Source organism: Columba livia, chromosome 7 (assembly GCF_036013475.1).
Source record: "Columba livia isolate bColLiv1 breed racing homer chromosome 7, bColLiv1.pat.W.v2, whole genome shotgun sequence".
Classification (NCBI taxonomy): domain Eukaryota; kingdom Metazoa; phylum Chordata; class Aves; order Columbiformes; family Columbidae; genus Columba; species Columba livia.
Window position 1 is genome coordinate 10,763,662 of NC_088608.1, and position 13,053 is coordinate 10,776,714.

At 41.2% G+C, this 13,053-nt stretch overlaps 1 protein-coding gene across 11 annotated transcripts in view; it reads right to left on the reverse strand.

Annotated features, from left to right (window-relative positions):
• The window catches only part of KALRN (kalirin RhoGEF kinase), a 510,474-nt gene that overhangs the window by 137,217 nt on the left and 360,204 nt on the right, over window positions 1–13,053 (reverse strand). For all 11 annotated transcript variants that reach the window (XM_065070486.1, XM_065070487.1, XM_065070491.1 and 8 more), the window contains 6 exons: window positions 9,929–10,021; window positions 9,554–9,665; window positions 7,668–7,858; window positions 7,147–7,248; window positions 6,299–6,441; window positions 4,836–4,938 (listed from right to left, as the gene is read on the reverse strand). In XM_065070486.1, coding sequence (XP_064926558.1) covers window positions 4,836–4,938; window positions 6,299–6,441; window positions 7,147–7,248; window positions 7,668–7,858; window positions 9,554–9,665; window positions 9,929–10,021 — 744 coding nt within the window. The remainder of the gene's footprint in view (window positions 1–4,835; window positions 4,939–6,298; window positions 6,442–7,146; window positions 7,249–7,667; window positions 7,859–9,553; window positions 9,666–9,928; window positions 10,022–13,053) is intronic.

A 13,053-nucleotide genomic window follows, 5' to 3' on the forward strand; every position in this document is an offset into this window, starting at 1 on the left:
GAAAGATGAGCTGAGTCCAATATCTAATGGAAAAGATAAAAGTATATCATGTATATTTGTTTTTAGAGAGTAAAAACTTTTCAGTTCACATCTCAAAGCTTTTTTCTAGTCCAAAAACAACAGGAGAACATGAGAAGTGCTCTCCTCAGCATTCTGCAAAAGCCAACAAAAAAAAAAGCCATTAGAAGACGGACCAGTATCACCAGAAACAGCTGTTTTACAAACCAATAGATCAATGAGCTTAACAAATGAGAATGCCCCGCATGCTAGCGTTTCCTTTGAATCCAGATATAAAGACTGAAATCCTGTCTGCTGTAAATTGAATAGGGCGAGGATTTCTCCCAGAGGATTGGGTTTTAGATGGCATGCTGAAGAAGGCTTACAGTACAGAACAAAAGCTGCCCAGATTGCCTTTTGGAAAGGATGAAGAAAATTTGCATAGTATGTTACCTGGGACCTGTCTTGAATGCTCAATAGGAATGACACTGTAACAGTACTCTTGTCTACTGGCGCTGAGTCTAGTTCATGAACCCACTTTTTCCCCTCTATATTATATATATATAATACCAAATGACAAACCAAATCATTCTTTTTCTGTGTAGGAAACATTTTAGATTATAGATTGCATACAGAAAAAATAATAAGATTGTAAATGGAAAAATAATACTTCTACATATTCTCTCTTTTCTTTTACAGAGGTGTAGACCTACAAACCTCACTTGAAATCTGTATTTTGATTATACAGTATTTAATGAAAATTAAATGTTTGAACCCAGGAATAATTGCTTTATATATTTTTGAGAGAGAAAAATCCAATAAAATTAAAGATTTTTAAGGACTAAGATCAAGATTTAATAAGCTACTTAAACATGTATTTAATTTAAAAGACAGGAGTAATTTTTCTATTATTATTATTTTTTAAACAGACTTGGACTTTTTTTTTTTTTTTAAATCTGAAGAGTCTCATATAATCACCTGACCACTGCCTGCAGCCTGGAAAACCTAAATATTTGAAGACTTTGTAGCATTTCTGAACTCAGTCATATAATTAAGAATATCTTCAAAGCAGAGTCTGCTACCACAAAAATTGCCGTGAATTTCCTCCAATATTCAAAAATGGCTTTGAATTTGGGTCTGTATCCTGTGTTGTTCCAATGCTATAATTAATGTACAAAGGTAATGTTTGCAAGAATCCCTGTCTCCCCTCCAAATTTCAAATCCAAACAAGAAAAAAAAAAAAAAGACAAGTGCAATGTGCCATCAGGTGCAATTTGTGGTGACATCCAACACGGGAGTGACAGAGCTCAGGACTCAACTCTTCTGGTGTTCTATCCCTTGCGCTGAATGTTCCCCCTGACAAATGTTACAGCTGTGTTCACCTGCCTTGCGAGAAAGCAAAATCCTTGCTGATTTTACAGTAATGTTATCTTGTTGCCACTTAGCAACAAAAAAGCTTCTGCCTTTTTAGGAGTTCGAAATGCAAAAGTAAAGCTTTGCTCTAGGGCTGCACTGTGATGAGAGAGAGAGGAGAGAGAAATCGCTACTTGCAACCCAGAAGGAGCTAGCTCACAAACAGACTGAAAGAAATACGTATCACTTGAGGCACAAGAAGTGTTATCAAGCAGAAGTGCAACTTACAATTGGGAATCTTTGAGAGGCTGTGATTTTCTTTGTCTAAAATGTTGCTTCGCATTCTTGTCTGAACATTCAACTAATGTGTTAGGTAATCCTCAGGCGTAATAGCAAGATTTAGGGAAAGGACAAAGTGTGTCAGCTAAATCTTTGAATTCTTTTGCCTTTGAAGAGTAATATTAACTCTTAGATTTTACTTGACAATTGTTTCTGGCACTGAGTTAATGTTAATACATAGATTGTCCCGGTGCAGGATTAATCTGCTGCCATCCTGGCACACTGCTGGCACCAGAAAGCTCTTTGCATATGTGTGTAAATGAGGCTGCTGTGAACAGCTACAGTTTCTAAATCATAGAATCATTTTAGTTGGAACGCTCAAGATCACCAAGTCCAGCCATTAATGTAACAATGTCACTAAACCATGTCCCTAATAATCTCATGTACAGGTCTTTTAGACACCCTCAGGGATGGTGACCCAATCTCTTCCCTGGGCAGCCTGTTCCATTGCTTCACAACCCTTTTCATAAAGAAACGTTTCCTAATATCCAACCTAAACCTCCCCTGGCACAACTTGAGGCCATTTTCTCTCATAAAAAAGAGGAGCTCTTTCTCCCAGCTCCTCTGGATGGAGATCTCACTGGGGTACACAGAGAACTCACCCATGGAGGCTGCAGCTGTGAAAAAACTCAGAGCCTGAATCTGAATGTCTGGAAATAACTCTGCTGCCTATGCTGGAGTTAAATAGTCAGGGAAACCACTACTTGTTGAATGCATTACTTATTGGTGCTGTTACCAGTACCACATGAGTTAATTACAGTGTGTATGTTATAGTGTTTACCCAGTGCTAACAACTGTGTCAAGAAACCTCATCAAGACAGAATGATACGGTACAGCCTTACAGTGCCAATAACTCAGTACCAGTCTATGTGAGGAGGTAAATCTTCCTAGTCCAATGCGATTTACTCAGACCATCTTAGAAGATAAACTCAACTACAAACTGGAGGAAAAAAATCCCATTTTAAATCTGGAGAGTAAAATAACTTGAAGTGACAGTGAACTGTTCCCACATGGTAAAATGTCACCACTGAGAGTCTTGTGTCTTGGGTCCTTGCTCAGCTTTGGGATCTCTTGACACTGAGTCCCCTCACAGCAGATGTCAACATGTGCTAAGGGTTTCGTGCAAGCAGCGTAAGAACTGATATTTGAGCCAAAACTGAACACAGGTGCGCTCCGTGATGCTTCAATGGGGAGTCAGACACCTCAGCTCCGTCGGCTGTTAATTTGGGTAACGTTGTGTAGAAAAACTGAGAACTATAAACCAATGCAGGGAGCTCATTTTTCTTGGAGCAAAGACACAGCAATGCAGCACCCTGGGGGCTAAATTCTCTACAGTATTCTGGCATTAGCATCAGGGAAAATCAGGAAACTTTTTAGCAGGAATTGCCTCTCTATGATGATATAGGTCTAGCACCTGTATCTAAGGATGATAGCTGCTCAGATTCAACGAAGTACATACAAGCATATTTAAGCTTTAGCTGTATACCGGACACACAAACACACAGATAGTCTTAAGTCAGCAAGTGAACCTACCCACCCTAAAAAAATAAAAAACATGACACAGCCCCAGAACTGAATTAGCCTTTCCCTGTACCATCTGCTGCTCAACTTATCTCATACGTATTCACCATTCAGTTCAAATAAGGTTTCGGATAGAAATTCCTGTAACACTTCCTTTCCAGTCTTGCATCCTTAAACCAACTGTTGCCATGATGGTCTGTCTTTCAGGGTACAGCCTAATAGTCCCCTGTGCTGTTGGCACTGTAGATCTCATACGCAGCTACAGCATGCAGTATGGAGCATTTACCTAGATCTTGTCTGTCTACTGTAATACATGCAACTGACACAATGGGCTTGGGGCAAATGAGCAAAGCTTATGTGAATGCTTAAAATTAAGTATGAGCTCAAATACTCTACTAAGTCAGGGCCCTTCTCAGGAATGATAAATGTGAAAAAACACTGAAACACAGGGCAAGCCCATGTGGATTGAAGACATAAGAAAACACTGATTTGACATCAGGCAAAGTATTTGCATACATTACAGTGGCCTTTGGATTGTGAGGATTAATACTTCTCTAATACACAGTACAGGTCAAAAAAGCAAAAGCATGGGAACTTGCCTTTAATATAAATATAACAGTTCATCTTATAGCAGTAACGTATTTGCAATTAACTCCTATTTCTGTGTCCAGCTTTCAAAATAACATTTGCACTGAACCTTACTTGTGAACTTCACAATCATACACTTGAACTCTGATTTTGTGAAGACATCCTTTACCTTGTGTCAGTGGCAAGAAAATTAGAGCCCTGAGGGAAAAATCCATAATGGTTCTGTAGAATTCATCCTTTTGCAGGTTACACATGATTTCAAAACAACACATGAAGAGAATATACACATTCTTTCAGTGGATATGACAAATCCCATTAGCATAGCTAAGATAAATAATTACTAACAGCCCATTTACTCCTACCATCAAGTGCTAATTCAGCTGAAGACTGCAGCTGGAGGTATCAGGGTGACAAATTCAAGTCAGGCATCCTAGTGGAGCTGAGAATCTGGGCTCAAATCATCCGATAAGTAAAACAACGAGTACACACGTGCTGACAGTGTGCAGCATTCCAACAGAATCTAGCATGTCTCGGGGCCTTCCATACGCTCCACCATATGTCCACAAGGAGAGAGGTTCAGAATCACAGCCTCTGGAAAGGCTCCCAGGCTCTCAAGATACGAGCCAGGATCCCAGTTTTGCTATATTAATTGGTGTGTAAGCACCTGTATTCCCTCCAACAAACTACTAATTTTAGCTCAGAGGAAAAATACGGAACACAACCAACTGTTTGCTGATTCAGAAGGTGGCTCCCATGGGGTGAGTTGTACTAGGGAAGAAAAGGTTGCTCTGGGCTGTGTTTCTTCAGAGCCAACTCAACCTCTGTGTATTAACCACAAAGAAGCTGCAGCAAAAGAGATGTTACCATGTAAAACAGTACTGACAAGCACCTAGGATTTTAATAGCCTAGTTTAGGGAATATAAGTTTTGACTCATGTAGTAGAAGACAGGTTGCTTCATTTTGCCTTTTATTCTACTCTTCACTTACATTTTTCTGGCGGTAATCACCTGCTTTGTATTTTCACATTTCAGTCCTACCTTATCACTGTCCACTGTGTTCTGTGATGTCCTGGATGCAATGGAAATGGTGTCAGGTTGACTGCTGCCATCTCCTTGGCTGTCTGCATCATCTACTCCATCTCTGCAAAAAGCGTAACAGGGAAACAATGATGCTTACTTGACACACCGCTTTGGAATGCACACAACCTTATAGACTGATCTGAGAAGTGCTGAGTCAACGTGCTAGACCTGGCTTTGTGCTAAAATTGCCTCACTGATGCAGCTCATATTGCTATGTAGCTTGCGATTTTAAATTATGTCATGGGATGAGCGCATAATCACGAACTGTGTTACTGGAAACAGGATGGGCACTGCCTGCATATTTACAGCATAAGAGACCCCAGTGTTCAGAAATAGCTCTGTAATGAGTGCATCAGGCAGAAATTTTTCCATCAATTAGATTTCTGCCTTAACTGAAACCATCCAGCCCAGGATACATGTGTCACTGAAATAAGGGGTACTTCTCTTGCCTCACAGGAACCACATCTTCAGGGATTTAATACTAAGCCATAAAAATGATATCCAAGCAAACATAAACAAAAACAATATAGAGTGCTACAATTCTAGCTCTATGAGTATACTAACAGAGGGTGTTTTACTCTCTTTTGATGCATGGACAGCACTCTCCTAAACTTTTACTAGTTTTTCAAAATAAACATTTAAATAATGCAAAATACATATTTAGGGACAAAGAAAAAAATTAAGATCCCCATTCATATAAGTATTGTGCACTTGTATTGGTGCATGTCCCCGGGAAGAAATGTTTGGATCTCTGCCTTGCTACAGGTCTCCTGGGTGACCTTGGTTACTTACACTTTGTATTCCTCTATAATACAGCCTGGAGTAAGAGAATGATAAAACTTGATGAGGAAATGGATATGTGAAAGTTACAGATGGCTATTGGGAATGCCAGCATGACAGCAAAAGAACAATTCATTTTCTATAATTTCCACTTAGTCCAGGATTCAAAAAAGTTGGCAAAAATATAATAATATTACTTCACAGGCTGAAATGAGTTTGTGTTTGCTGATGAAGCACAGATGCTACACTGCAATAGTATATTGTCATGACCAGCTGTGATTGACATTTTCAAACAATTCAAAATGCCAAACAGGAAAGAAGAAAAAAAAAAACAAACAACCTGTTAATACTCAAATGTGGAGTAAATTCTACTTCAGGAAAGAAACAAACTTGGACTCTGAAGTATTTTTACTGTTCACTTCTCTCTAATACTTTGGAATATTAAAATAAAAGACCTTTGTATGTAGATCATAGAAAAGCTTTCTAGTTACTTTTCCCAAGACAACATATAAAAAGCAAAGATGACGAAAACTTCTTTTGACTATAGTAAGAAAAATAAGTGAATGCAATAAAAAGCCCATAGATACAGCATTGCTGTTGGTTGCTAGTGATTTCATGTTGTATGAAATGAGTGAGGTTACCTTCTACTGTTGTTTCGCTGCTTTGCTGGTGTCTTGGGGAGCTGAATTGGCTCTTTCAGAGCTCCTTTCAGATGGATAATCCTTTCTTGAATGACTTCCCGGATATTTTTGATCCATTCCTGTTTTGTTTCGATACTGGATGCCTAAAGTTCCACAAGGCAGAAAGATAAACACTTTACCATATTCTCAGCATGTCACCTCTTATGTAGAAGCATCATGGCTGACTGATGAAAATGCATCATTAACTGTTTCTCTTCTCTGCTGTATTATTTTAGCTGCTGAAGTACCTGGTAACCCCAGGAGAACCAAGGGTATTTTTACCAGCCCTACTTGGCAAGCAACAGCAAATCAGCTAAGCTCTGGATAAATACATGTAATGCTAGTGATACAGCACACTCTGTAGAGGGGAAATAGGTTATCAGTGCACAGCTGGGATTTCCTCAGGAAAAACAACTATAAAATGAATTCTTCACTAGAAATTCACTTGACAGACATGGCTGTCAGCTCGGGAGGTTTAAGGACTAGGTTGATTGTTGCTAAGCCCAGTGGCAGAGGACTAAGAGAATTATAGTTCTGAGCCAAACACCCCACGATGTGCCCTGTGTCAGTGTGCAGCTGCTCAACCCAGGTTGCAAAAGAGATGCAATTTCAGCCAGGCAGCACAACTGCACTGTTGTTATTCACATTGAGGCCTTAGAACTGAATTGTTCCTGGTGCAGGTGTGACCCCACTGACAGACACGGGAGCCACATGAATATGAGGAGGGAAGAAACTAACCTTTCATTTAGTGCTCCCAAGGCCTGAACTACTAGCTCTAAAAGCAAAGAAAACAAGCAGAAGAGACTCACTTTCAGCACTGTTTTATTGTCTGAGGATGGTGTTCGTCCAGACCACAAAGCAAATTTACAGGGATCTCCTTCAACATGTTCAGTCACTCCCAGCTCTGAGGTCTAGTGTGAGGAGACATTATGAGAGATTTCATATATATGAAGCCTTGTGAGTTCCAAAAACTTCACATTTGCAGGGAGAAGTGGGGAGGGAGGGATGGATCGGGGAGTAAGATCTTGTCCCTGCTTTGCTACACACAGGTAAAAGAGGCAGAAAACTAGCAGAGGATGGCAGGGAAGTGAATGGCTTGAGTGATCCTCCTTGCTTTTCTCACCCACCCTTCATATCTCACTATCTTAAACCTCTCCAGACTCACTGTGAACTTGGCTTTCAGGTGAGCCTTGCAGGGCTTGGAGCCAGCCCTTCCATATGGTATAAGTGTCCCCAACCCAGCATGGGGACATGTGAACCATTCCCCAAACTCCACCTCTACCTACAAGAAACACAACATCCAGAACATATTCTTTGCAGCCACACCTACCAGTAACTTGTTCTTGTAAACATATTTTGTGTGTCCTGAAGAATCTTTGATCTCTTTGCTAAACACCAAAGAGATTTCAAAGAGAAACAAGTGCCTCTCACGGCCTTTCCGAATGAGAGACTTGGGATCCCACACTTGGAAGGAATCCTGAAGAATCAGCTCTCCCTGGACGTCCAGGTTCTCATCAAACCCTAAAACCACAAAATACATTGGCTTATATTTGTTCTTTGGACCAGTAAAGGACATTGATGGGCATTCATTGTCCCAGTGAAGATATTTTTCTTTTTTTCCCCTACTGCAATGATATAATTATTTCATTGGAGGCAAATACACCATATGTGCTAAATGAGACTGCTGTGAAGTGCAGTAGCAATTACTTAAAGATATATATTATAAAGGTTTTGGTGGTGGTTACTGTATACAGAACTGCAATGCAAGGCATCTTTTGTATGTCAACACAAATTCAGAGAAACATAATGTGTGGTGGCTGGAAGTGCCCCATCATACCACAATGCCTTCATACAAGCTAACCCAACCTTCAAGGGCTTGTGAGTCCACAGCAGGTGCATGGGGAGCTGTACCTATGAGAGCAAATTGGTATGGTGTCTGAATCAAGCTGCCTAAGAGGAGGTTTTAATCTTCAAGGCTGTATATTAAAAATCTTCACGTGGCTGAGGATCACAGGACTCTCTTCCCATAACTGGGAGGCTTAAGGGAAAAGGGAGCCCCTAGTGCAGGGTGCCCTCCAAGCTGCTGTCTCAGCAGCTTGTGGGTCACACATCTCTCCAGAGCTGTGGGCTGCTCCTCCACCAGCACAGCCTGCTGTTGCTCGTGCCAGATAGCCCTGGCAGAGCAACACACAGCCCTAGTCTCTGCTCCAAGTATTCAGGAATAATGTTTTATGCAGAAGACTACTGTCCAAATTCTTGTTTACCCTAATAAAACCATCCCTGCTTCTTCATTATTGCATAGTGTTGGTCATCTCATGGGGATAGGTTATCCACATGTTATTTTGGGACCCCTTGCTTTTCACCAGGCACCATAGTTAAAAGTATCTTTATAGCGTTTCTACCTATGTTGGTTCAGTCTACCCCACTGCAATTTTAGTTAACTGGTCCTAATGTGCTGCTTTGCTACTGGCAACATTTCCTTTTTCCTGCCTGTTTTAGTACTCTTCTTGTTTCCTCCTTCTGACTCAAGCCAGCCTGGAAATGTTTTTCCCAGGTCAAGAAAAAGTTTGAAACACAATAAAGTATGTCTGTCCAGAACAAAATTTTTATATTTTAGAAATACTGTACACATCAAAAAGCCAATAAAAGACTTTGGGGCAAAGTACTTTTTTCCTAATTTTGAAATACTTTTTAATAATACATTTTATTTATTTATTTATTTTAATCTTTGGGACAATTACACTAACATTTTGAAACACAAGCTGTTTTGACTCAGAAAGCCAGAGCTTTTTCATTTTGAAATGTTGAGACAGTATTTAGAAATGTTTTCATCCAATAATCATTATGGCTTCTAGCAGCTAAACTGACACTGTTTTTCAGGAGCAGGGGTTTTGTTTCATTGAGTAAGAATGTGCATATATATTGCATATGTATACATATATATACACACATGCATGCAAGCACATATATATACACATATAAATACATGTATACATGCATAAGACATAAATAAATAAAACCCCTAAACTTCCCAGACAGCTTTATTCTTCCAAGACTTCTGGAGAAGTATCAGAAAGAAGCTAGGAAGGACCTGAAAATTATGATCAGTAAACAGTATTGCTACAGTCAGCCTGTACTAACTTTGCACCCAAGTTACAAGAAGGCTTCACTTATCGGCGGGTCCCTCCCTGCCCCAGCCACCTGCCCATCTGTTACCTTCCAGCATGCTGACGTGCATCGCATCGTTGGCCTTCTTTGGGACACTGAGCATCACTTCCAGGCCATCTTTGAGTTCCCCTTTGCCCTCCTCGCAGCAGGTCAGCAGTTCCTAAGAAGCAATACAGGACAGCTATGAACAATCTCTGGACAACATGCCTGCTTTATCTCAGATTGATTTTCTTGGCAAGTAGAACACAAAGTTGCAACTGCTTCACTAACAATAAGAAGAGAAAAATGAACTGCATCAAAACACACAGTGGATGCTCACAGGAAGTGGGGATCAACTGGGAATGACTATAAAGCAAGACAACATAAGGTGCTCCCGAATGAGATTCTGCACTCAGAGCCCATTTAGGCAGCTCACTAAGGTACCTTCAGTAGGAGTTGATATTTTGTGATCCTCTGGACAGGCTTGATTAAATAAGAAGAGATAGAGTTGGCCAGACCATGTCTTTGCTGAATTTCCTAGAAGAGATAAAACCAGCAGTCAGTCAAGAAAAACTATTAACCCCCTGCCAGACAGAACCACCCCTAACTAGTTTTAGCTCTGGATCTCTGCATTTCTTTTAGTTGTTTAGCTCTCTTTAAGCTCATATGCAAATAATGGTGGTTTCAGAGAGGCTGGTAATAAACTTCAGAGTCCCCCTAAGGCCACTCAAACTGCAGGGGCCCTGTGCAAGTCAAGCTAAGGCTATGTTGAGTAACCTACAGAGGCTTCAATTTAAATATGATTTGTGTCAACTGGTTTCTCCTATCTGTGCAGGCTGAAAGCAGTGTCTTAACATCCAATTAAAATGGAGTGAAATTAAATTAAATTGCATGTGTAGGGTGTAATTTAGCTGTCTAAACATGAGCATCTAGTACCATTTGATTACCCTGGGGTGGCTGAAACACCCACATGGGAGTACCAGTTCTGGCACAATGCTGACAGACCTGTGCTGTTCTGAGGTGGCAGCTGGAGGCCAGGAGAAATACCCTTATGATGTCTTTTACAACACTGAATAATCCTGGTTTGTCGCCTGAATCTCAACCAAAGTGCCTGTGCTGATCAGTGTCATGTGCCCATGAAGTTCTGGAGACATCGCAGAGGCACCTGGTGAGGTCTGCAAAGGGCCCAGCTGCCTCCCTCCAACTGGTTCCAGTGAGAGTTGGGAGCTCCTGAAAATGCTACAGGACGCCAGTGTACACATTTAACCATCTGAAAGACTTCAAGCTCATGGTCTGCAGGTGCAGATTCTCTGCTGAAATACGACAGGTTGAAATTCCTTGTATCTCCATCAGGCCATGGACATGCCTCCCCTTGCTCTTGGCTGTCAGGAAATCCTCAGTTCCTAAAGGCGCGGATGGGGAGGGGAATGTGACATATCTCCAACTACTGAAGGGTAAATTTAAGGCTGTAAAGGGAAGATGTTACAGAAGATGAAGGGGGAAGAACTGCCAAAAACTCAGATTTTCTTTCTGTATACAGTCTGATTTTCTGCTGAGTACTAGGGAGGTTACTGGGTTTTTTAGCTCCAGTGTTTATGCAGCGATGCAAAAATAGCCACTTTTCACACAATATGCCAATGGATTATTTATTTATTTATTGATATGTTTTTTTGGGTACTTGGCAAGTTTGTTTTAGAAAAAAACATCTCTGTTGCCATGAACAAGACCCCAAAGGGAAGGGGCTCTGCATGGGGCTTGATGGGGTTTGCACAAAGCTGAATCACAGCTGGCTCTGAACAGGAACAGTGCCTGCAGAGCACACGACTGGGACTCAATTAATAACCGCAGGAGCCAGCAAGACCTTGGCCGTGTCTGTGAACTTCCTGGAGCTGGCTCAGTCCACTTGTTTTTGTAGGACCCAAGTAATGAATTTAGCGCTATTCCTTCCTCCCAGCTCTCTGCACAGCAGGGCTTGCTCCCAGCAAGATGCCTCCCCTTGGGGGATTCCTTGCTCTGCCAGGATGCTCCCTGGTCAGACTGTGCAGAGACAGATGGGGTTGATGGAGTGACAGATGTCCCTGCTGCCCAGGAACTTGCCGCAGGGAAGCAACAGCGCTGCTACGTGGCAATCAGAGAAATACACTGCTGGAATGGGACATTCTCCTGGCAGCTCCTCCCTCTAGTCCCTGAAGTGCTGGAGAATGATGGCACCCTGCTGGAGCATGTCTTGGGTTGGCTTTATAACAACTGGAGAGGTTTGGACTTACTGGAGGTGGAAACTGGAGAGGTCTATGCAGGGGAGAGCACAGTAGCACAGACATTCCTCACACACCTCTAAGTAACATGAAGCACAGAGATATCTGAGCTGGCTTTGAAGCAGCTGTCGGGGTTCAGAAGCAAGGTAGCCACAGGGCTCTGTGCTATCCACTTTGCCTTGTTTCTTGTTTAAAGCAAGTTTGGCTCACATTATAGTGCACCATGGCTCACCATTAAAACCAATTTCAGTTATTCCTTGGGTGGAGAAGCGTCCCAAGGGTCTGGAAGAAATAAAGGTACCTGACAGGCGCCATGTGCTGGCAGTTGAGTGTTGCAAACCAGGTGAGCTGCAGAACAGGATCAATGTGCAACCTTACATGCAATGATCCCAGACAAACACCAAAAACATCTTCTGTGCATGGCAGCACAGGGCCCTCAGAGGCCCTCGGATGGACAACATAGACAAATTATCAGGCATACTTAAATACAGTTTCATACCATAGCAATTGCTGTGTTTACCATGAAGCAATAATAAAGTGTCTACCATGAAGCAATAATAAAGTGTCCAGATTTTGTATCAAATGTCTTAAGAGATTCATAAATTAAAATCTCATCTACATTTGTTTAGAAGAAGGACAAACCACATCCTGAACTGGATGGACAGACCAATGGCTTGCTGAGTAGACTGATTCAGCACTAGTATCCTTTGGTGAGCCATTTCAGAAAAAATATTACTAAGGAGAAACTGAGATGCTGCTTGAGCCTCTGCCTGTTTCCTAAGGGACACTCCAGCTCAGCAAAGAAACTATCCAAGAACCATCATACAGGTAGAAACTCAATGCGCTGCAGTACTACCAGCCAATGAGCTTTACCATGCCTCACTCTGTAAATGCTGGACATGTAAGTTAAAGGTGCCCTGTAGCTTCCTAAATATAAAAAACTGATCTTTTCCAAGATTCAAAGGAAAAAATATTCAAACTAATAGAAGCATATAGATGACTGAACCAAACTCTGTCCTGAGGACCAAAGCTTGCTTAAATAACAGACACTAACATCAACTCAATCATCTCAACAATATGCTGACTTTCACCAGCTGAAGCTGAAAGTTAACACATGCTGGTAATCAAAAATACATCTTGCTAGCCTGAAGTATATGGTATTACAAATATTAAAAATTGCTAAATACGGTAAGCATCATTTATCTTTGAAATTACTGAATGAAGAACACAGTTTTAAGTAATGTAGTAATACTCTCAGATGATGAACAAGAGAGATACAAAAAGTGAAAGAACCAAATTAGTGAGTCTACTGCA